At 51.6% G+C, this 25,083-nt stretch overlaps 2 protein-coding genes across 3 annotated transcripts in view; both read right to left on the bottom strand.

Annotated features, from left to right (window-relative positions):
* The window catches only part of LOC144481712 (uncharacterized), a 240,640-nt gene that overhangs the window by 31,166 nt on the left and 184,391 nt on the right, over positions 1 to 25,083 (bottom strand). Inside the window, exon 2 of one of the 2 annotated variants that reach the window (XM_078200857.1) lies at positions 1,820 to 1,913. In XM_078200857.1, the coding sequence (XP_078056983.1) occupies positions 1,820 to 1,889 (70 nt within the window). In that variant the 5' untranslated portion in view covers positions 1,890 to 1,913. Of the gene's footprint in view, positions 1 to 1,819; positions 2,011 to 25,083 lie in introns of those variants that run through there. The other variant, XM_078200856.1, reaches the window with a different exon arrangement.
* Positions 13,506 to 23,617, bottom strand: LOC144481703 (eukaryotic initiation factor 4A-I-like). The gene is made up of 11 exons (XM_078200846.1): positions 23,402 to 23,617; positions 20,941 to 20,992; positions 19,916 to 20,048; positions 19,200 to 19,339; positions 18,749 to 18,917; positions 17,629 to 17,738; positions 16,950 to 17,093; positions 16,481 to 16,618; positions 16,013 to 16,102; positions 14,739 to 14,818; positions 13,506 to 14,620 (listed from the first exon to the last, which is right to left on the bottom strand). Exons 1-11 carry the CDS (start codon positions 23,425 to 23,427, stop codon positions 14,476 to 14,478), a joined length of 1,227 nt encoding a protein of 408 aa, XP_078056972.1. The 5' UTR covers positions 23,428 to 23,617; the 3' UTR covers positions 13,506 to 14,475.

Raw genomic sequence — 25,083 nt, 5'->3', positions numbered from 1 at the left:
AGGAAACCCACGGAGACACAGGGAGAACATGCAGATTCCGCACAGACAGTGACCCGAGGCTGGAATCGAACCCGGGTCCCTGGCGCTGTGAGGCAGCAGCGCTAACCCACCGTGCCACCCAAAAACTTCATACCAAGCTGGTTAAAAAAAGTGTAAAAATTTCGATTTAGATTCTAAATAAGACTGAGCGATTGAGAGGAATTTTTTTTTGTATAAAAAAAGAGTTTCATTGAGACAGTGTGAAACCCCAATATTTTGATAATTACACATTGCCCCCTCCCTCACACTGCAAGCAGAGAGCATTCTGCAAAAGTTGCAGAAATGCTTCAACTATTTTTCTCCCCAAATTAGAGTCACACAATACAGAGGCGCCGCGGCCCATCGAGTGTGCAGCGACCAAAACACACTGACCCCCACATTGCAGCATTTAACTCATAGCCCTGACTATTAGAACATTTCAAAACCCCATCCTTTTTAAACACGGTGAGGTTTCCCACCTCTACTACCCTCCCAGGCAGCGCATTGCATAGAACCATACAATCCCCGCAGGCCATTTGGCCCATCCAGTCTGCACCCACTCTCTGAAAGAGCATCCCACCCAGCCCCTCCCCGCCGCCTTATCCACATCACCTCGCACTTTTAGCATGGCCAATCCACCTAACCTGCACATCTTTGGACACTAAGGGGCAATTTAGCATTGGCCAATCCGCCTAACCCGCACATCTTTGGACACTAAGGGGCAATTTAGCACGGCCAATCCACCTAACCCGCACATCTTTGGACACTAAGGGGCAATTTAGCATGGCCAATCCCCCTAACCAGCACATCTTTGGATACTAAGGGGCAATTTAGCACGGCCAATCCCCCTAACCTGCACATCTTTGGACACTAAGGGGCAATTTAGCATGGCCAATCCCCCTAACCAGCACATCTTTGGATACTAAGGGGCAATTTAGCACGGCCAATCCCCCTAACCTGCACATCTTTGGACACTAAGGGGCAATTTAGCATGGCCAATCCCCCTAACCTGCACATCTTTGGACACTAAGGGGCAATTTAGCATGGCCAATCCCCCTAACCTGCACATCTTTGGACACTAAGGGGCAATTTAGCATGGCCAATCCACCTAACCTGCACATCTTTGGACACTAAGGGGCAATTTAGCATGGCCAATCCCCCTAACCTGCACATCTTTGGACACTAAGGGGCAATTTAGCACGGCCAATCCCCCTAACCTGCACATCTTTGGACACTGAGGGGCAATTTAGCACGGCCAATCCACCTAACCCGCACATCTTTGGACACTCAGGGACAATTTAGCACGGCCAATCCACCTAACCTGCACATCTTTGGACACTAAGGGGCAATTTAGCATGGCCAATCCACCTAATCTGCACATCTTTGGACACTAAGGGGCAATTTACCATGGCCAATCCCCCTAACCTGCACATCTCTGGAGTGTGGGAGGAAACCAGAGCACCCGGAGGAAACCCACGCAGACACGGGGAGAACATGCAGATGCCACACACACACACACAGTGACCCAAGGCAGGAATAGAACCCGGGCCCCTGCCGCCATGAGGCAGCAGTGCGTGCCACCGTGCCAACCTCCACCTGTGGGGGGGGGGGGGGGGGGTGAAAAAAAAACCTTCCCCCAAATTCCCCTCTCAATCCCCTGCCTGTCAAGCTGAAATGTTACATTGCACACAGACCCTTGTGAAACTTTGCAATCCAGCTCCAATCTACAGAAGCACGGGGGGGAGTTTTGCTGTTGTTGAAAAGTTTAACTCAAACTTTCGAGGGGGCTGTAAAAACTCACCAGCAGGGATGGTGCAGAGGAAAAGGCAGAGTATCGCTGCCCTGGACATTGCTCTGGTGTCTGTGCTCATTCTCCCTGCTCCTCTCTCTCTCTCCTGTCCCTCTGTGCACCGAGTGGAAGAGAGGCACAGTCCAAAGTTGACTTTGCTTTGCCAGTCGCTTCAACACTTTCTGCATTCGCTGATGTAAATTCTCGGAAATGAAACTGATTCAACGCAACTCCCCCCCAAGAGCATTTGCAAACAGCCAATCAAAACCACCACAACATTTCATCAGGTTCAGCAAGATCACTTCCCCCACCCCACCACACACTCCTGAGTCACTTAATTGTGCTGAAATTGTCCCAAAAAACGTGCAGAACCGCCCAGCCCCCAAGGCAAGCCGTTCTCTCAATTTGTACTAGTGGCGGCTCTTTGCAAGAACTATCAATTAATGCCATTCTTTTCCCTGCTCTACATACATAGAACATAACAGCACAGAACAGGCCCTTCGGCCCACAATGTTGTGCCGAGCTTTATCTGAAACCAAGATCAAGCTATCCCACTCCCTATCATCCTGGTGTGCTCCATGTGCCCATCCAATAACCGCTTAAATGTTCCTAAAGTGTCTGGCTCTCTCCCTCTCTTCCCCCGCCCAACCCTCTGCACATCTCACCCCCCCCCTGGCCAGTAATGGGCTACCTAGAGGCGAGTGAGTGGGCCCTCTGAGTGGCCTATTTTGCATTGCAGTGGGGCGCAAGATTGGGTTAATTCACCCCATGAATAAAATTGAGTATGTTTAATATGGGTGGCACGGTGGGTTAGCACTGCTGCCTCGCAGCGCCAGGGACCCGGGTTCGATTCCGGCCTTGGGTCACTGCGGAGTCTGCACGTTCTCCCCCGTGTCTGCGTGGGTTTCCTCCGGGTGCTCCGGTTTCCTCCCACAGTCCAAAGACGTGCAGGTTAGGTGGATTCGCCATGCTAAATTGCCCCTTATTGTCCAAAGATGTGTAGGTTAGGTGGATTGGCCATGCTAAATTGGCCCTTAGTGTCCAAAGATGTGTAGGTTAGGTGGATTGGCCATGCTAAATTGCTCCTTAGTGTCCAAAGATGTGCGGGTTAGGGGGATTGGCCATGCTAAATTGCCCCTTAGTGTCCAAAGATGTGTAGGTTAGGTGGATTGGCCATGCTAATTTGCTCCTTAGTGTCCAAAGATGTGTAGGTTCGGCCTCTTTTAGGGAAAGATGTGCAGGTTAGGTGGATTGGCCATGCTGAATTGTCCCTTAGTGTCCAAAGATGTGCAGGTTAGGTGGATTGGCCATGCTAAATTGTCCCTTAGTGTCCAAAGATGTGCAGGTTAGGTGGATTGGCCGTGCTAAATTGCCCCTTAGTGTCCAATGATGTGCAGGTTTGATGGATTGGACATGCTAAATTGCCCCTTAATGTCCAAAGGTGTGTAGCTTATGTGGATTGGCCATGCTAAATTGCCTCTTACTGTCCAAAGATGTGTAGGTTAGGTGGATTGGCCATGCTAAATTGCCCCTTAGTGTCCAAAGGTGTGTAGCTTATGTGGATTGGCCATGCTAAATTGCCTCTTACTGTCCAAAGATGTGTGGGTTAGGTTGATTGGCCATGCTAAATTGTCCCTTAGTGTCCAAAGATGTGCAGGTTAGGTGGATTGGCCATGCTAAATTGCCCCTTAGTGTCCAAAGGTGTGTAGCTTATGTGGATTGGCCATGCTAAATTGCCCCTTAGTGTCCAAAGATGTGTAGGTTAGGTGGATTGGCCATGCTAAATTGCCCCTTAGTGTCCAAAGATGTGCGGGTTAGGTTGATTGGCCATGCTAAATTGTCCCTTAGTGTCCAAAGATGTGTGGATTAGGTTGATTGGCCGTCCTAACTTGCCCCTCGTGTCAGGGGGATTAGCAGGGTAAATACATGGGGGTTAGGGGGATAGGGCCCGGGTGGGATGTGGTCAGTATGAACACGCTGGGCCAAATGGCCTCCCTCTGCACTGTAGGGGTTCTATGACCAGCATCCACTGGAGTTTGGAGGGATGAGAGGTGATCTTATTGAAACATATGAGATCCTCAGGGGGGGGCCTGGACAGGGTGGATGCTGAGAGGCAGTTTCCCTTCTTGGGATGGACTAGAACGAGGGGAGACAGTTTAAAGATTAGGGGTGTCCCATTTAAGACTGCGATAAAGAGAATTTCCTCTCTCAAAGGGCGGTTAGTCTGTAGGAACTCTGACCCCCCGCAGAGAGCAGTGGGGGGACTGTGGGACATTGAATATATTCAGGGCTGAGTTAGAGAGAATTCTGACTGTCAAGGGAGCGGGGGGGGGGGGGGGGGGGGTGGGGGAGGGGGGGTGGGGCGGGGGGGTAGGGCAGAAAGTGGAGCCTGGGCCGAAATCAGATCAACCATACTGGCTCGAAGCGTCTCCACTCCTCTCTCACCGCGAGTGTACGGATTGTGGAAATTCGAGAGTGAAAGTTGATGAGGATGCAATTCCTGGTCTTATGACTAACACATGATACGTTGACTCAGATCAGAAGCGTTGGTTTGACACGAGCTATTTCTCATCTATTTAAACATCAGAACCAACACGAGGGGCTGAATGGCCACTTTCCCCTCCCTATCGGTGTCTCCAGGACTAATACCCCATCAATCTCTGCCCTTAGCTCCTAGACCAACGGTGGGCAGTGATGCAGCCCGTCTGGGGTTCTGGGTGCAGTCCCCACCAGACCTTGTGCTGATCCTTGCCCACACGCAGGGTTTCCACATTGCACTGATTTCCGTTCGTGCCGATTTTTTTCCTGCCGGTCTGACTGAAGCGATTCGCATGTAAAGCAAGGGCGAACGAAGTGAGGTGTGTGCCGATTGCTCACAACACTGACTATGAGAGCCGAGCGCTCCCTCTGTGTCCAAAGAGTCAATTTCTCTTCTGTTTTTACCATTTGATTTATTGCCAGGTTACGGCACGGTGGCACAGTGGGTTAGCGCTGCTGCCTCACAGCGCCAGGGACCCGGGTTCAATCCCAGCGGCACGGTGGCACAGTGGGTTAGCGCTGCTGCCTCACAGCGCCAGGGACCCGGGTTCAATCCCAGCGGCACGGTGGCACAGTGGGTTAGCTCTGCTGTCTCACAGCGCCAGGGACCCGGGTTCAATCCCAGCGGCACGGTGGCACAGTGGGTTAGTGCTGCTGCCTCACAGCGCCAGGGACCCGGGTTCAATCCCAGCGGCACGGTGGCACAGTGGGTTAGCTCTGCTGCCTCACAGCGCCAGGGACCCGGGTTCAATCCCAGCGGCACGGTGGCACAGTGGGTTAGTGCTGCTGCCTCACAGCGCCAGGGACCCGGGTTCAATCCCAGCGGCACGGTGGCACAGTGGGTTAGTGCTGCTGCCTCACAGCGCCAGGGACCCGGGTTCAATCCCAGCGGCACGGTGGCACAGTGGGTTAGCGCTGCTGCCTCACAGCGCCAGGGACCTGAGTTCGATTCCCGGCTTGGGTCACTGTCTGTGTGGAGTCTGCACGTTCTCCCCGTGTCTGCGTGGGTTTCCTCCGGGTGCTCCGGTTTTCTCCCACAGTCCAGAAATGTGTAGGTTAGGTGGATTGGCCGTGCTAAATTGCCCCTTAGTGTCCAAAGATGTGAAGGTTAGGTGGATTGGCCATGCTAAATTGCCCCTTAGTGTCCAAAGATGTGTAGGTTAGGGGGATTGGCCATGCTAAATTGCCCCTTAGTGTCCAAAGATGTGCAGGTTAGGGGGATTGGCCGTGCTAAATTGTCCCTTAGTGTCCAAAGATGTGTAGGTTAGGTGGATTGGCCGTGCTAAATTGCCCCTTAGTGTCCAAAGATGTGCAGGTTAGGGGGATTGGCCGTGCTAAATTGTCCCTTAGTGTCCAAAGATGTGCAGGTTAGGGGGATTGGCCATGCTAAATTGCCCCTTAGTGTCCAAAGATGTGCAGGTTAGGGGGATTGGCCGTGCTAAATTGTCCCTTAGTGTCCAAAGATGTGCAGGTTAGGGGGATTGGCCGTGCTAAATTGTCCCTTAGTGTCCAAAGATGTGTAGGTTAGGTGGATTGGCCGTGCTAAATTGCCCCTTCGTGTCCAAAGATGTGCAGGTTAGGTGGATTGGCCATGCTAAATTGTCCCTTAGTGTCCAAAGATGTGCAGGTTAGGGGGATTGGCCGTGCTAAATTGCCCCTTAGTGTCCAAAGATGTGCGGGTTAGGTGGATTGGCCATGCTAAATTGCCCCTTAGTGTCCAAAGATGTGCAGGTTAGGTGGATTGGCCATGCTAAATTGCCCCTTCGTGTCCAAAGATGTGCGGGTTAGGTGGATTGGCCATGCTAAATTGCCCCTTAGTGTCCAAAGATGTGCAGGTTAGGTGGATTGGCCATGCTAAATTGCCCCTTAGTGCCAGGGGGATTAGCAGGGTAAATATGGGGAAAGGACCTGGTTGGGATTCTTGTCAGTGTAAACTCAAAGGGCTGAATGGCCTCCTTCTGGATTCTATTGGCATACAGTGAAAAGTATCGTTTCTTGCGCACTTTCCAGACAAAGCATACTGTTCATAGAGAAGGAAAGGAGAGGGTGCAGAATGTAGTGTTACAGATGACAGTTCTATTAATACATAAATGATGAAGCATTTTCTGTAAGTTGTTATGAAATATTCAGTGTGTATTAAATATATTTGATGTGGAGACGCAGGCGTTGGACTGGGGTGGGCACAGTAAGAAGTCTCACAGCACCAGGTTAAAGTCCAACAGGTTTATTTGGAATCACGAGCTTTCGGAGCGCTGCTCCTTCCTCAGGTGAGTGGAGAGGTAGGTTTCACAAATATATTTAATCTTATTTCGGGGTTCGTGGTTAGTGAACAAGCGTGATACCCTCCTTGCCCCCCGCTGGGATGAAGGAGGGCCACTCAGTCGGCAGTTAGGAAGGCAAATGCAACGTTAGCATTCATGTCAAGAGGGCTAGAATACAGGAGCAGGGATGTGCTTCTGAGGCTGTATAAAGCTCTGGTCAGACCCCCATTTGGAGTATTGTGAGCAGTTTTGGGCCCCGTATCTAAGGAAGGATGTGCAGGCCTTGGAAAGGGTCCAGAGGAGGTTCACAAGAATGATCCCTGGAATGAAGAGCTTGTCGTATGAGGAACGGTTGAGGATTCTGGGTCTGTACTCGATGGAGTTTAGAAGGATGAGGGGGGGAATCTTATTGAAACTTACAGGATACTGCGAGGCCTGGATAGAGTGGACATGGAGAGGATGTTTCCACGAGTAGGAAAAACTAGAACCAGAGGGCACAACCTCAGGCTAAAGGGACGATGCTTTGAAACAGAGATGAGGAGGAATTTCTTCAGCCAGAGAGTGGTGAATCTGTGGAACACTTTGCCGCAGAAGGCTGTGGAGGCCGGGTCATTGAGTGTCTTTAAGACAGAGATAGATAGGTTCTTGATCAATAAGGGGATCAGGGGTTATGGGGAAAAGGCAGGAGAATGGGGATGAGAAAAATATCAGCCATGATTGAACGGGGGAGCAGACTCGATGGGCCGAGTGGCCTCATTCTGCTCCTATGTCTTGTGCTCACACGGCCCACTCGCTAGCCTAGGTTGTCCGTCACTGTACTGGACGATTTTATTAGGAATTGGTGCAGTGACTATGACTGACGGTCACTTTCCTGCGCTGTCTCTGCCTATCTGAGTTTTGAATATATTCAATGATTAACAAACATGAACTTCACCCTGTTTCATTGCCCGTTGCGCAAGTGACAACAAATCGATTTCACAACCATTTTATTCCCTTGGTTACTTTGCAATGATGAAGAAATATCAGGGTCCAAGCTCCATTTAGCAAAGCTTCCGCACCGGAATGGGAGGGATCTGTGAGAGGCACCAGTCCCCACACCCTTGACTGTGCAGTATACAAGGCGGCGGCTGTGGTCCAGAAAGAGATTGGGTTCCCTTCTCAAGCGAACATTGGAATCATCCAAATTTCATTTATCTTTGTTTCATCAGCAGTGTTATGCTCCCCCCATATCATCTCGCTGACTGACCAGGGTACCGCCTCAGCACTGACCCTCTGATAGGGCAGCACTCCCTCAGCACTGACCCTCTGACAGTGCGGCACTCCCTCAGCACTGACCCTCTGACAGTGCGGCACTCCCTCAGCACTGACCCTCTGACAGTGCGGCACTCCCTCAGCACTGACCCTCTGACAGTGCGGCACTCCCTCAGCACTGACCCTCTGACAGTGCGGCACTCCCTCAGCACTGACCCTCTGACAGTGCGGCACTCCCTCAGCACTGACCCTCTGACAGTGCGGCACTCCCTCAGCACTGACCCTCTGACAGTGCGGCACTCCCTCAGTACTGACCCTCTGACAGTGCGGCACTCCCTCAGTACTGATCCTCTGACAGTGCGGCACTCCCTCAGCACTGACCCTCTGACAGTGCGGCACTCCCTCAGCACTGACCCTCTGACAGTGCGGCACTCCCTCAGTACTGACCCTCTGACAGTGTGGCACCCCCTCAGTACTGACCCTCTGACAGTGCGGCACTCCCTCAGCACTGACCCTCTGACAGTGCGGCACTCCCTCTGTACCGACCCCCTGACAGTGCGGCACTCCCTCAGCACTGACCCTCTGACAGTGCGGCACTCCCTCAGCACTGACCCTCTGACAGTGCGGCACTCCCTCAGTACTGACCCTCTGACAGTGCGGCACTCCCTCAGTACCGACCCTCTGACAGTGCGGCACTCCCTCAGCACTGACCCTCTGACAGTGCGGCACTCCCTCAGTACTGACCCTCTGACAGTGCGGCACTCCCTCAGTACCGACCCTCTGACAGTGCGGCACTCCCTCAGTACTGACCCTCTGACAGTGCGGCGCTCCCTCAGTACTGACCCTCTGACAGTGCGGCACTCCCTCAGCACTGACCCTCTGACAGTGCGGCACTCCCTCAGTACTGACCCTCTGACAGCGCGGCACTCCCTCAGCACTGACCCTCTGACAGTGCGGAGCTCCCTCAGCACTGACCCTCTGACAGTGCGGCACTCCCTCTGTACCGACCCTCTGACAGTGCGGCACTCCCTCAGTACTGACCCTCTGACAGTGCGGCACTCCCTCAGTACTGACTCTCTGACAATGCGGCACTCCCTCAGTACTGACACTCTGACAGTGCGGCACTCCCTCAGCACTGACCCTCTGACAGTGCGGCACTCCCTCAGCACTGACCCTCTGACAGTGCGGCACTCCCTCAGCACTGACCCTCTGACAGTGCGGCACTCCCTCAGCACTGACCCTCTGACAGTGCGGCACTCCCTCAGCACTGACCCTCTGACAGTGCGGCACTCCCTCAGCACTGACCCTCTGACAGTGCGGCACTCCCTCAGCACTGACCCTCTGACAGTGCGGCACTCCCTCAGCACTGACCCTCTGACAGTGCGGCACTCCCTCAGTACTGACCCTCTGACAGTGCGGCGCTCTCTCAGCACTGACCCTCTGACAGTGCGGCACTCCCTCTGTACCGACCCTCTGACAGTGCGGCACTCCCTCAGCACTGACCCTCTGGCAGTGCGGCGCTCCCTCAGCACTGACCCTCTGACAGTGCGGCACTCCCTCAGCACTGACCCTCTGGCAGTGCGGCACTCCCTCAGCACTGACCCTCCGGCAGTGCGGAGCTCCCTCAGCACTGACCCTCTGGCAGTGCGGCACTCCCTCAGCACTGACCCTCCGACAGTGCGGAGCTCCCTCAGCACTGACCCTCCGACAGTGCGGAGCTCCCTCAGCACTGACCCTCCGACATGTGGCGCCCCCTCGGCCGTGACCCTCTTGCTAGTGCAGTGATCCCTCCAGTCATTCAAGGGCAGCGCAGTGATTCACACTGCTACTTCACAGCGCCAGGGACCTGGGTTTAATTCCCTGCTTGGGTGACTGTCTGTGCGGACTCCAGACATTCTCGGTGGCTTTCCTCCCACAGTCCGACAGACGTGCAGGTCAGGTGCAGTGGCCGTGCTAAATTCTCCCCGTGTACCCGAACAGGTGCTGGTGTAGGGCGACTCAGGGATTTTCACAGTAACTGCATTGCAGTGTTCTCAAATCCCAGCCTCTTGCCTATTTAAATTTTAATTCCTCAACGTCAGGAGCCATGTCGTCAAAGGCTTCGTCCCACCGTCTCTGTGCCAGCTATGAAGAACTTACCTACTCATTTTCCAGCACTTGCCCTGCAGCCGTGTATACTGTGGCCTTTCAAGTGCTCATTTAAGTACTTTGTAAATGTGGTCAGGATTCCTGCCTCTTACTGCCCCCTCTCCCTTTTTCAGGCACGAATTCCCGATTCCCACCACCCTCTGGGTGGAAAAAGCTTCCCCTCAAATCCCTGGTTATCGACCCCTCTAGTCAAAGGCTAATTCCGCTGCCTGAGCCCTGAAATTCTTTCCCGGAAAAGTCCCTCCTTCAACAACGCTGTTTCAACCTCCTTCCTTATCCCAGTACCTTCGATATCAAGTCTCCACTTGACTTGGCCAAGTACGCCATCTATCGTCACTGAACCCTTGTAGCATGTCTATGGACATGATGTGGAGACTAATGGCATTTGCTACCAAATGAACCCGTTGGGACTTTAACCTGGTGTTGTTAAAACTCTGAACACATCTCTGGTTGCAGCTAACATCTCCCCCATGGCCACGTTGCCGGATGCCCTATGTTCTTGCGGACAATTGGCAACATTATTTTGTCAATTTAAACAGCCCATCACACACTATCCCACAACGCTACCATCAAAGATGCGGCTATGCTAAGTTGCCCCTCGTCAGGGAGACGAGTTAGGGCAAATGCATGTGGTTAGGGCCTGAGTAGGATTGTTGTTGGTGCAGATTCAATGGGCTGAATGGCCTCCTCCTGCACTGTAGGGATTCTATAAAAACTCAGCACGGTAGCACAGTGGTTAGCACTGCTGCTTCACAGCTCCAGGGACCCGGGTTCGATTCCCGGCTCGGGTCACTGTCTGTGTGGAGTTTGCACATTCTCCTCGTGTCTGCGTGGGTTTCCTCCGGGTGCTCCGGTTTCCTCCCACAGTCCAAAGATGTGCGGGTTAGGTTGATTGGCCAGGTTAAAAAAAGAATTGCCCCTTAAGAGTCCTGAGATGCGGAGGTTAGAGGGATTAGTGGGTAAATATGTGGGGGTAGGGTGGGTATGTGGGGGGGGGATTGTGGTCGGTGCAGACTCGATGGGCCGAATGGCCTCCTTCTGCACTGTAGGGTTTCTATGATTTCTGCAATGTAGGAGATGGAGTAGGCCATTCAGCCCCTCAAGCCTGCTCTACTGCCTGATCTTACTCCCCCACAGTAACTTCATTGCAGTGTTAATGTAAGCCTTACTTGTGACAAATACTTAACTTTTCTTCAAATTCCTTAGAGCATCCACTACCTTCTGGGGAATATCAATTCCACACTCCTCCCTCTCCCCGCTAACCGTAAACCCCAACTCCGATGCTGCTTAACCCACTTAGCCAAGCATTTTCTGCTTGTGTTGAATTTTGAACAATCAGCGAGCGGACTGGCACATTTCTTCCATCCTCTGTCTCAGACCTCCACTTCTGCCTGTGCCCCAAGTACGTCAATTGCCCTAACCCATGGTTTGTGAACACAAATGGTTATGCCCCACCTTTCAACGTCCCCAGTTCCAAAGTAGGAAGTTACTCTTCCATTTCGTACACACACACACACGACTTGACAAAATGGCTCCACCTCAAGAGCAGACTGGGTAGTGCTTCCAAAACATCTTTGGTTTCGATGGGTCTCATTGACTCAGTTTCTAGTTTGCAGTCGATTTAACAAACTCAATCCACCCTGGACTTCTGTACGTTTCTGGACAGATTCTGCCTGCCAGGGTCTGCTACAGAATTTAACCAGGGATTACTGCCCTTTCTAAGCAGCTGACAAAAGTGGATGGAGGGCTGCTTCATGGTGGAAAGGTAGATTCAGTGACACCACTAGCCAGTACAGTGAGTGGTCAGCACTGCGGCCTCAGGTGGCAGGGACCTGGGTACGATTCCTGGCTTGGGTCAGCGTGTGGAGTCTGCATATTTTCCCAGTGTCTCGGTTTCCTCCAGGAGAGCTCGTTTCCTCCCATAGTCCAAAAGATGGGAGTTGTAGCATTTGACTGGGGTAGGCACAGTAGGTAGTCTCAACACCAGGTTAAAAGTCTAACAGGTTTATTTGGTAGTACAAGCTTTCAGAGCATTGCCCCTTCATCAGGTGAGTCCTCATGAAGGGGCAACACTCCCAACAGCTCATACTACCAAATGAACCTGTTAGACTTCAACCTGGTGTTGAGACTAGCACTGTGCTTACTAGTCCAATGCCAGCTTTTCCACATCGTTGAGACTACCCAGTCCAAAAGATGTGCAAGTTACGTGCACTGACCCAAACAGGTGCCGGAGTGTGTTGACTAGGGGGTTTTCACAGTAACTTGTGACTAAAATACTTTAGTTGGGAACTGATGGTTTAGGCTAATGTGCCATGAAAACAAGATTTTTAAAAATGACTAAACATTCATGTAATTAAACTAAAACTAACCTCAAGTCTCAGCTCTTGCAGTTAACGCCTCAAAGACCCAGTGAAGCTCAGGCCTCCCCAAGAGCCCCACACATGCGTGTAGGTCAGGTAGAACAGTGGGAGTTGGAGCAGCCACAGCCACACAAACTCAGAAAAAGGTGCAAAAACCTTGGGAGCGAGACAGCCAAAACACTTGGGAGGACTGTGCTCAGTTCTGGTCGCCTCATTACAGGATGTGGAAGCCATAGAAAAGGTGCAGAGGAGATTTACAAGGATGTTGCCTGGGGGGGCATGCCTTGTGAGGATAGGTTGAGTGAGCTCGGCCTTTTCTCCTTGGAGAGACGAAGGATGAGAGGTGACCTGATAGAAGATGTTGAGGGGTATTGATGGAGTGGATAGTCTTGAGGCTTTTTCCCAGGGCTGAAATGGTTGCCACAAGAGGACACAGGTTTAAGGTGCTGGGGAGTAGGTACAGAGATGTCAGGAGTAAGTTTTTCACTCAGAGGGTGGTGGGTGCGTGGAATGAGCTGCCAGCAACAGTGGTGGAGGCAGATTTGATAGGACTTTAAGAGACTTTTAGATAAGTACTTGGAACTTAGTAAGATAAGAGGGTTATAGGCAAGCCTAGTAATCGCTAAGGTAGGGACATGTTCGGCACAACTTTGTGGGCTGAAGGGCCTGTATTGTGCTGTAGTTTTTCTATGTTTCTAAAAATGGCACATGCTATTACACAACATCTGCAGTAAGTCAAGACATGTTGATCAGTTCACAATAATAAATCTCGTGTGAACTGGATAAATTTCTGAACTGTTTAACAAAATCAAAGGCTCCAATTCACATGGATTTGTAAATTTGTAACAACAACCAGGTCAGCATTATGGTGGAAACCAGATTTTCGGGCATCCACACATACAATAAAGCCACGATTCCGATTCACTGTGGATCTTCCACCTCCTGGTTGAAAATTAGGCCCCCCCCAAAGTTTTGTCCGAGAGCATGTCAGAGGAAGTGGTGTCTCACATTGCCGTTTGGAAGTATGCTGCAACACGGTTTAGTACCGCTGTTCCAAACCCAACCCTGCATCGCAAAGACGGCTTCAAACGACAGCGGCAGAATCGAGAGGAGAAAAATAATGTAACCAAACCACCAGTGGTGAGTCTTTTACCAAGTTTAATGTTCAATAATACATGACTTTTATAAAGTGCAACATCGAAAGCCAGATGCACAAGAGAACAAGACACAGGACTCTACTCTGCGGCAACACGAGGTGAGCTCAATAACTTGCTGTACTTTGGCTAAGATGGATGGAGATCATATCGGGATGGGGAAAAGCCCACACACGCACACACAGGCCGGGTAGGTATTCATCTGACCAGCGCAAGGAGCTACAAAACACAGCCCACGCTGTCGTTAGGCAGAGTAGTAGCTCTCTGCACAGGTGTCATTAAGAGAAGGATCACCCCCCCCCCCTCCCCCCACACTCTGGGGAATTGTGGATATTGGAGAAAAGCCCCCCTCCCCCCGCCCCCACACACAAACACACCAAGTCCCTGCCCTGTTCCAAAGCACAAAAGTTATTAAGACCATTGAAGATTCCCAGGACAATGCATGTAAACAAATACAAATTTATTGAAAGCATTTAAATAAATACTATACAGACAATGCAAGATTTGTACATGATCTCTGTCCGGTGATAAGCACACATCCCAAGAAGGCTATCCCACACTCCACTCAATCCCAAAACATTATCCTGAAGTAAGCTGGCTTCACATAGTTGGCAGACTGCAAACACCTGTGATACTTCCGGGCCCGCAAATACATGGTTACATGATGAAGAATATCTAATGCTACTAAATCTAAAAGACAACTGGGCCTGAAAAAGTACTTACCCAGAATTCTTAATGACCCCATAAGTATTTTCTTTCCCCACCCCATTGCCAGTCTGAACCTTTTCAAGGAAGGAAGGACGAGGAGGCTGACCACCAGTGTTCTATGCAAAGTGATCAGTTCTGAGCATCCAGGCGACACTCAAACACCAAGTTTAAAAAGAAATGAACCTGTGATTGCAAGTAAACCAGTCAGCATTCACAGCCTCAATCACAGCTTCACCAAACTCAAAAAATCAGATCAAATCGGCCACATTCATTGGCATCTCATCCACAGTAGTGTTGTAGAACGATTCAATGTCACGCAGTGTCCGTCTGTCCTCTTCAGTGATTAGGTTAATGGCAACACCCTTGCGTCCAAAGCGGCCTCCGCGACCAATTCTGCAGGGAGGAGGGGGGGGGGGGTGGGAGGAGTGAGCACAGGGAGGGAACAGCAGTGAGTGTCTGCACCATGGCGGATAAGCTGGCTACCTGTGGAAAGATGTGGATCACCACTCACCTGTGAATATAGTTCTCCCGGTTGGAAGGCAGATCATAGTTGATAACCAGGGACACCTGCTGGACATCGATTCCACGAGCCTGGAAGAAACCCACAAACTTCATTAGAGATACCAGTGAGCTAAATAAACGTCACAACCGTTATCAATGGCTCTATTTCAGTCACCGGATAGGTGATATCCACTAAACGACGTGGGGAATGTTGATGCCAGCCATTTGGAGAGAAACAGAAGACTGTGGAGGAACAGAGATCTTGGGGTCCATATCCACAGATCTCTAAAGGTTGCCACTCAAGTGGATAGAGCTGTGAAGGCGGCCTATAGTGTGTTAGCTCTTATTAACAGGGGGTTGGAGTTTAAGAGCCGTGGGGTTATGCTGCAACTGTACAGGACCTTGGTGAGACCACATTTGGAATATTGTGTGCAGTTCTGGTCAACTCACAATAAGGATGTGGAAGCGCTGGAAAGAGTGCAGAGGAGATTTACCAGGATGCTGCCTGGTTTGGAGGGTAGGTCTTATGAGGAAAGGTTGAGGGAGCTAGGGCTGTTCTCTCTGGAGCGGAGGAGGCTATGGGGAGACTTAATAGAGGTTTATAAAATGAAGGGGATAGATAGAGTGAACATTCAAAGACTATTTCCTCGGGTGGATGGAGCTATTACAAGGGGGCATAACTATAGGGTTCGTGGTGGGAGATATAGGAAGGATATCAGAGGTAGGTTCTTTACACAGAGAGTGGTTGGGGTGTGGAATGGACTGCCTGCAGTGATAGTGGAGTCAGACACTTTAGGAACATTTAAGCGGTTATTGGATAGGCACATGGAGCACACCAGGATGATAGGGAGTGGGATAGCTTGATCTTGGTTTCAGATAAAGCTCAGCACAACATCGAGGGCTGAAGGGCCTGTTCTGTGCTGTTCTATGTTCTACAACAGCTCAGGCACAAGTTCTGCTTCAGAAAGGGTCAGGCCAACAAAAATAAACCCCCAATTTTAAAATGCTCAGGGACCCACCTCGCGCAGACTTACTAAAATTGTCAACTGCATTTATGTAGTGAATTTGGGTCAAGTCCAGAATTCACTGTGGAGTGCAGTTCACTATTCTACCAGAAAACCAGAATCCAAAAAGCACACGTTGATCTTGATGGAAAAATAGGGTTCTCTGGAACAAAATATTTTTGTAAAAGTCCCATCACAATATCAGGTTTTGCTCCATCCATGTCCCATTCCCACTGGGAAACTGCCACTTCTTGAGTCCAGATTAAATGCCCCAACTCACCAACAAGTCAGTAGTAATGAGAACACGGCTGGACCCGGATCGGAACTCTCTCATGATCAGATCCCGCTCCTTCTGCTCCATATCGCCATGCTGTAAAGAGAGACAGAATCCATCAGTTCCACACCTCAACGAGACTGATCCCTGTAGCCAACTTGCTGCTAACTCAACAGCTCAGCAAAGACACGACCATGACTTTTAAGGGACACCTGGATAAACACATGAATGGGATGGGGATAGAGGGATACGGTCCCCAGAAGGGTAGGGGGTTTAGGGCGGCACGGTTGGTGCAGGCTTGGAGGGCCTGTTCCTGGGCTGTAATTTTCTACGTTCAAAGGGAGATCACAAATACCCTGAAGCAACCAGACCGAGAGACTCTGACACTGCCAGGAAGATTGCTACGAGCAGGAGTTGGCCACGTTGACACTGGAAAAACAACAGGGTAAAGTGGAACATTGCACTGAACCTCACCAGAGCAGAGACGGTGAAATCTCGCGCAAGCATCTTCTCCGTCAGCCAATCCACCTTCCTCCGTGTGTTGATGAATATAACAGCCTGAGTGATGGTGAGTGTCTCGTACAGATCACACAGGGTGTCCAGTTTCCACTCCTAGGGACAAGCAGATAACAAGATGCTTTAAACACAAGCATGCAGCATCATAGAGTGTAACTAATTCAATATCAGCAGAGCCCCAGGACAAGACCGCATTCTCTGCCATTTGGATAAGTCTGTCAACGCCATCATATAGTGTAAAACCACAAGCAGTAATCCACAATGATTGCAGACTAACAGAGCCCAGCATCGCACTGTAGCATAAAGGCCACACGGAAATAAATCTCCTTCGACACCAAGCCGCTTAGCCAAGCAGAATTGTCACATTATCTCCTCCTCAGCTGTGAAGCAGAAGGCGAGACTTGGCCAGAATATCCGTATCACTCACCTCTCGCTCCACATTAATGTAGAACTGCCTGATTCCCTCTAGCGTCAACTCTTCCTTCTTCACCAGGATGCGAATTGGGTCTCGCATGAACTTCTTCGTCACTTCCAACACATCAGACGGCATGGTGGCGGATAACAGAACCACCTGTTTTTTAAAAAAAGGGAAGCGAATCAGACCCACCCGTCCGAACAGAGTGGAGATCGGAGAGACTGTACCACCACATCTACAGGCAAAAGCACTGGACATTAAGAAAGAGGTCCACTTCCCCCGAGTCGATGTGGGTGGGGAATTCATCTATGTCCCAACAAATCCAACAGTCATTGCCAAGAAGTCCAGACTCAACCAGAGTTCCCGGCTGCAGTAGGATGCTTGTGCAGGACAAATCACAACACCCAAGACAGGACTATCCTGGAACCAGGACGAGTGATGATAGTCCCGAGTCCAGCTTTGTGAGGCTCCAACTCTAAATCTACGGTTCACTTCCCCCTAAAACCCGAGCTCCTCAGTTTAACGTGCACAAGATTTCACTTTGAACGGACCAAGCGAGGTGGTCAGTTATATCAGTTACTACATTGATAAACGCCCAAGATCTGTTCTTAACTAGCAACATTCTATTAAACCGCACAGCTGTCACACAAACGGGGACGTGCTCACTGGAGCAAGTGGCAGAATGATGTACCTGAATGGAAGTGTTGAGTTTCTGGAATATTTCGTAGATTTGGTCTTTGAATCCTCTACTCAACATTTCATCAGCTTCATCCAAAACAAACATCTTGATGTACCTTGTAGCTAAAACAAAGAGTTTACATCTTAGCAATGCAATCGGTTTAGTGAAAGAGCCCAGCTAACAATAGCGCTGCACTGGTCCAGACCCTGACCCAGCCAAGCACAGGGGAGAGGCAGTTCTAGATCCTCACCGACCCAGCCAAGCACAGGGGGAGACAGTTCTAGACCCTCACTGACCCAGCCCAGCACCAGGGGAGACAGTTCTAGACCCTCACTGACCCAGCCCAGCACCAGGGGAGACAGTTCTAGACCCTCACTGACCTGCCAAGCACAGGGGAGACACAGTTCTAGACCCTCACTGACCCAGCCAAGCACAGGGGAGGAAGTTCTAGACCCTCACTGACCCAGCCAAGCACAGGGTAGAGACAGTTCTACATTAGAAAAAAGGTGCCAGCATTGTGTGAGGCAGTACTACATTTGAGCACTTGGTACCAATCTGATCCTAACCAGCATGCAACCTGCCAAATACAAACAGATCAGCTGCTTGTGGGGCTGTGTTGTGCATGGATATAAACTCATTAAAATAAATGCAAAATTCAGATGCAGATTCCAGCAGGTGCTGGAATGAAGCAAATTTGGCAGAGCAAGAAACAGTTGTGTCAAAAAGATTAATATGGGTGACTGTAGAGTTTGTACATTCTCCCAGTGTCTGCGTGGGTTTCCTCCCAGTCACAAGGTGTGTAGGTCAGGTTGATAGGCCATGGTGTGGGGTTACAGGGGAGGGGGCCTGGGTAAGGTAGGCTGTTGGGAGAATTGGTGCAGGCTCGATGGGCCAAATGGCCTCTTCTGCACTGTACAGATTCTATGAATATTGAACTCAAACAGTTAGCTTTCGTCACCCTCTCCACAGATGCAGTTTTGTGGACACTGTGATTAAAGTAACACCGATCGTCATCGTATTGCAGGATGTGCAAATGGTATGAATTTTCCTCCTCCAGCGTGAAGTCTACCCGACTTGTCCCTGAACTCCCAAAATCAGCAAAAGCCCAAGCTGTTCCCCGCCATGTACTTACACAGATGCTGCCGGTTCATCATGTCAAACACACGGCCTGGGGTCCCGACCACAATATGTGGGGCCTCCAGCTGAAACTTCTGCATGTCCGACCGGATGCTGGTGCCACCGATGCAGGAGAAGCAGGTCCCACCCATGTAATCTCCCAAAGCTACAATGACCTTCTGAATCTGAAAAAGTGGGAAATCGAGAGCGTCACCCAGGAGCCTGCGAATCCATTAAATAATCCCAGACTGAATTACAAGCCAGCCAAGCGCTCTGTACATTGGGAGTGATCTGCAACCAGGCGCCTGCAAAGAGCTCTTTTATAAAGCAAAAATCAGCAGCGATTGAGAATTGAGGAATTGAACTGAGAACCCACTGACAATGGGCCCCACCAATTTACAGCCAGTTAAGCACAGAAGCCATCTTCAGAAAACAAAAAGGCAGACAAAACAGTAAAGCCGCCTTACCTGTAGAGCCAGCTCCCGGGTTGGGGCCAACACCAAGGCCTGCGTCTCCTTCAGGCCCACATCCAGCTGCTGCAAGATAGAAATGGCAAACGTGGCAGTTTTGCCCGTCCCCGACTGAGCCTGGGCAATGACATCGTACTCTAGCGGGGGGGGAGAAGGAGAAGTTTGTCATTCAACAGAAGCAGAATCAAGAGAGCCGCCCATTGACACGAGCAGCTCCAACATCTGTACACACTCTTCCTCCTGTCAGAATCCCATACAAAACCATCATTTACAATCGCAGCGAGTCTGGAGGCTCCACTGTCAGTTTATCATCGGTAAAACACCTTGTGCCCACTGCATGAACCAGTATCAATTCACAGACAGAATATACTGGGATAGAAATGGGTTAGTTATTATACCCCAATCAGATATAAGACACAGTACCACAAAAGGTACCTCCTTGCCCAATGATTGGGGATACAGCCTAAACTCAAAACATGACACAGCATCAATGTTGCAAACGTTTCTCAGTGTAGAATTCTACACTATGGAGGAGCCATGCTTGCGTGTGTATTGGGGTAAAGACTGAATTACAAGTCATTGTGTGTGTATTACCATGCATCAACTGTTTCCAACATTGCTCTGCGAGCCATTATCGAATTGTACTTGACACCTTGCCCCTAAACCTGCCCTTGTGGGCAGGGTTTGCGCTCATCACCCAGTGTAATTCTTACCCCTGATGCAGGGAAGAATGGCTCGCTGCTGGATAGCGGATGGCTTTTCAAAACCATAGGCGTAGATCCCACGGAGCAGGTTCTCCCGGAGATTCATGTCATCAAAGTTATCCACGATCTCAGTCCAGTTGCTCTGCAAAAGCAAACAAGCATTTTCAAAAGGTCAAGGAGAGGATATCCGAACCTTCCCTGGCGTCAATACACAGCTGAACAGTTGCACCATAGCCACAGGGATTGGGGGGATGGAACCAAGGAGCCAGTGCAGGCATTCTGTGTGGCGCTTAAGAGGGTTGAACGGGCAAATGAACAGCTAACTGTCCTGGTTGGAGAATACAGGACAGCCACAAGATAAAGGCTGGCCATTTAAGACAGAGGAAAAGTTTCTCCAGAGGATTCCAAATTGGTATTCAGGCCAAAATGTGCGCACGGGTGTTCTCCTGCAACATCTTGTCTCCACAGCATGAACCAGTATTGGTTCACGATCGGAACATACTGGGATGAATATGGTTAATTATTATACCCCAGATCAGATTAAGACATGGTACCATATCAAAGGTATCACCTTTTCCACTGACTGGGGATAGAGCCAAAGTCCTGGGCAGCACAGAACAGGATTAGAGGCTGCTGTGATAGCCACTGGACACTAGTCCACTTGGTATTGGGAGGGGGGTAAGAATGCACATTAGATAAAAGCAAAATAATGTGGGGCCTTTATCAATAATCTCAACCGATACAGGAATTGTGGTGGGGAGTTGCCAGCGTTGCGGACTGGGGTGGGCACAGTAACAAGGTTCACAACACCGAAACGGGAGTTGATCGCACGAGCCCTTGACTGAATCGGCTGTCTTGCCAACTGTGCTAAACCTGGGGCCGCTGGAATTAAACAAAATGCTGGAAAATCTCAGCAGGTCTGACAGCATCTGTGGGGAGAGAATAGAACCAACATTTCGAGTCTGGATGATCCTTCGTCAAAGCATTGTTGGGAGCATTTAGTTTCTCAACACAAACGGCCTCATCTTACTCACCTCAATAACCCCTTCAGGTTCCATTCCATCAGGGCAGCCATGATCGTTAGATCTATTAAAACAAACAGTAAAAAAGGGGTTAGAAATACACAGTCTGGCTCAAGGCAGGTTGGGATTACTGAGTGCAGAGTTACAGGGCTTGCTGCCGTGTTCAAAAGGTACAAGGCAATACATTAGTCATCGACACACAGCAGCAGCTCAACTCCCACTCCCTTTTGCAAAAGATGCTGGCAAACAGTCACACAAAACAGAATGTTCCCAAACAACCAGCACTCAGTGCAGAGGCCCAAACCCTGAGCAAAGAGAAATTGGTCCATCACTATTCCCAATTTGCTTAAAAGTCATCGCCCCCAAGACCATTAGTCTCATTGGACCTAACAAATCTCCAGCGCTCAGCTGATATGCTCCTCATCCCCATATTTCAACCCATTACCAATTAGAAATCTGTCCACTGCAGCACCCCCCCCAATTAATTGGAGAACCGGTCACCTTCATGCCATCTCCACCCCACACCCCCAGTCTCCAGCTCATATTGCCAATGGGGGAAGAAAGGGTCCCTCAAGCCTCATTCCTACCCCCCTCATATCCCCAATGGGGGGGGGGGGGGGGGGGGTGTCCTTCAGCCTTATTTCCAGCTCCACCCACTACTGAACCCCTCCCTCGCATCCTCATCTCATCAGATGTCCTTAAGCCTCATCTCAGAATCTACAATGCAGGAGGTGGCCATTTAGCCCATCGCATCTGCAGCACCCACAATCCCACCCAGGCCCAATTCCCATTTACCCTCACACTCGTCCCCCTGGACACTTAAGGGACAATTTAGCATGGCCAACCCACCTAATCTGGGCATCTTCAGACACTGGGGGCAATTTAGCACGGCCAATCCACCTAACCTGGACATCTTTGGATTGTGGGAGGAAACCGAATCACCCGGAGGAAACCCACGCAGACAATGTGCAGACAGTGACCCCCCCCCCCCCCCAATGCCAGGAACTGAACCCGGGTCCCTGGGAGGCAGCAGTGTTAACCACCCCCATTTCCACTCTCTCTCTCCTCCCCCCCCCCCCCCCCCCATTCCAGGGACAGTGACCCTCTATAGATTCCCATCCAATGAATCTCCCCCCTATATACAGGTCAATGGGGGGGGGGGGATGAGCAAAAAGGGGCGCGCATGCGCAGCCCGCCGTGCCATGCGGCTCCCGGCTGCGCAAAGCCAGTTGCGCAGCGGAACAGAGAGGGGGTGTGTGGGAGGAGAGAGAGAAGTAGCGGGAACGGCGCCTGCGTCGTGCAAGAGAGGCGAGGCCACGCCTCTCGGGAGAGCCGGCCCGCGCAGTGGGGAAGCCGGCCAGCGCAGGCGCGGTGAGGGAGGAGAGCCGGCACGCGCGGGGAGGGGGGGGGGGAGAAAGAGAAGGTAGCCGGCCCGAGGCGGGGAGAGAGTGAAGGTAGCCGGGCCGAGGGGGGGGGGAAGAAGGTAGCCGGGCCGAGGGGGGGGGGGGAGAGAGTGAAGGTAGCCGGGCCGCGCAGGCGCGGAAAGACGGTAGAGCAGGCCCGCGGGGGGGGGGGGAGACAGTGAAGGTAGCCGGGCCGCGCAGGCGCGGAAAGACGGTAGAGCAGGCCCGCGCGGGCGGGGGGCAGACAGTGAAGGTAGCCGGCCCGCGCAGGCGCGGAAAGACGGTAGAGCAGGCCCGCGCGGGCGGGGGGGGAGACAGTGAAGGTAGCCGGCCCGCGCAGGCGCGGAAAGACGGTAGAGCAGGCCCGCGCGGGCGGGGGGGGGAGACAGTGAAGGTAGCCGGCCCGCGCAGGCGCGGAAAGACGGTAGAGCAGGCCCGCGGGGGGGGGGGGGGGGGGAGACAGTGAAGGTAGCCGGCCCGCGCAGGCGCAGTGAGGGGAGAGCGCCGGCCCGACGTTTCCTTTCTCTCTCTCCCCCCCCCCCCCCACTTCATCCATCTCCCCCTCCCCAACTTGTGCCATCGCCGGGGGAAGAGGGGGATGGGTAAAATCATCTACCCCCCCCCCCCTTCCCCTCCCGGGCAAAGTGGAAGCGGCCATCCGCCATTTTGAGACGGATCGACTCCCTTCTCTCCCCCCCCCCCCCTCCCTCCGCGCGCCGCGGCCAACGTTCCATTTTCGAACGCCGTTTGAAAAGCGACCGTTGGCCGCGAGGGGCAACCGCCAGTCGCGAGCGGAGCGGCCGCCGCCTCAGCGCGGTTTGCCGGCCCGGGGGAGAAAAAACACCCCACACCACCCGCGGTAAGGACATCAATCTCCTAACCCCTTAACAGAAAAATACCCCCATTACTAATCCCGATAAGATGCTCCATGGAAAAAAAAAATCCCCTGGCTTTCTTCTTCCTCCCCTCCCCCCCTCACACGCGCGCCGGCCATTTTGTGACTCCCTCACCGACATCTTTAATGAATGGAAGCCCCGATTTCCCCCTCCCCCCCCCCCGTCTCCTATTACCTGTATTCCGCGCCGTCTTCTGACATTATACGTGTTTTGGTTTATATTTTGCGTGTTTTAAATATATATACGGTTGCGACCCCGTTCCCCCGCTTCACACACACACACAACGCTCCGAGCTGTGCCGCACACGGCCGAGAGAGAGACTCGCCGCGCCGCCTGCGCTCCCTCTTATAGCCGGCCGGCCCGGCGCACCCAACCCTGCTGGCCCCGCCCTCCCCCCCAGCCCATTGGCCGCCGCCTCCCGTCACTCAGGCGCCCCGCCGCCGGCCATTGGTCCGCACTCTAGTCCCGCCCTCCTATTGCGTCATCACGTCCCACCCACCCCCCACACACACCGCTCCAAGCTAGGTTGAGACATCACAGGCCCCGCCCATCGCTTCCGGTCTCTTGTAACATTCACTCAGCAATATGTGTCTTTAGGCTGGTTTTTTTTAATTGATGTATAATCTTCCTTTTAATTACTTATAGGAGGAGTGAGGGGGCGGGGGTGGGGAATGGAAAGTTCAGCCTCATCTTTTGTAGGAAGACTTTATTTTATTCCCCCTCCCCCCCCATTAGCACGTGATTAGAAGGACTAAATGGGTAGTCCCAGTCTAGGAGACCACGTGTCTGGGGGAGATCTCTCTCTGTGTCTGACAAAGTCCCATTCATTCATCAGACAAAGGAATGCCAGCCCCAACATCCCAGGCCCAAGCAATTGAACCACACACAAGAGGCAGCCACAGTTTTAGTCTCCTTTGCCTAAGGGAGGGATGTGGAGGTGGTCAACTCCCCACCACCACATCCCCGCCTTTCTAGATTGTACAGTGTCTTTAAGGCAGCGATAGATAGGTTCTTGATTAATGATCCCAGGAATGAAGGGCTGAATGGCCTCCTTCCGCGCTGTCGGATTCTATGATTCCCCTCATTCATCTAATTTCCAGAGAGTATAGGCCTACACTCCAGATGGACTTCAACCCAGATAAATGCGTCGTGGTCCATTTTGGTAGGTCAAATGGGATGAAGGAGTACAATATTAAGGGAACAGGGCGGCACGGTAGCACAGTGGTTAGCACTGCTGCTTCACAGCTCCAGGGACCTGGGTTCGATTCCCGGCTTGGGTCACTGTCTGTGTGGAGTTTGCACATTCTCCTCGTGTCTGCGTGGGTTTCCTCCGGGTACTCCGGTTTCCTCCCACAGTCCAAAGATGTGCGGGTTGGGTTGATTGGCCATGCTAAAATTGCCCCTTAGTGTCCTGGGATGCGTAGATTAGAGGGATTAGTGGGTAAAATATGTATGGATATGGGGGTAGGGCCTGGGTGGGATTGTGGTCGGTGCAGACTCGATGGGCCGAATGGCCTCTTTCTGTACTGTAGGGTTTCTATGATGAAAGACTCTTAGTACTGTAGAGGATATGAAGTACCTTGACTATAAAATCATCCCACAGGTGGAGGAGGTGGTTAAGAAGGCGTATGGTGTGCTGGCCTTTATCAATCGAGGGATTGAGTTTAGGAGTCCGGGGATAATGATGCAGCTATATAAGACCCTCGTCAGACTCCACTTGGAGTACTGTGCTCAGTTCTGGTCGCCTCATTACAGGAAGGATGTGGAAATGATTGAAAGGGTGCAGAGGCGATTTACAAGGATGTTGCCTGGATTGAGTGGCATGCCTTATGAGGATAGGCTGAGGGAGCTCGGTC

Source organism: Mustelus asterias, chromosome 31, assembly GCF_964213995.1.
Source record: "Mustelus asterias chromosome 31, sMusAst1.hap1.1, whole genome shotgun sequence".
Taxonomy (NCBI): Eukaryota; Metazoa; Chordata; class Chondrichthyes; order Carcharhiniformes; family Triakidae; genus Mustelus; species Mustelus asterias.
Note: the sequence above shows the minus strand (reverse complement) of the source record. Positions and strands in the feature narration are given on the sequence as shown.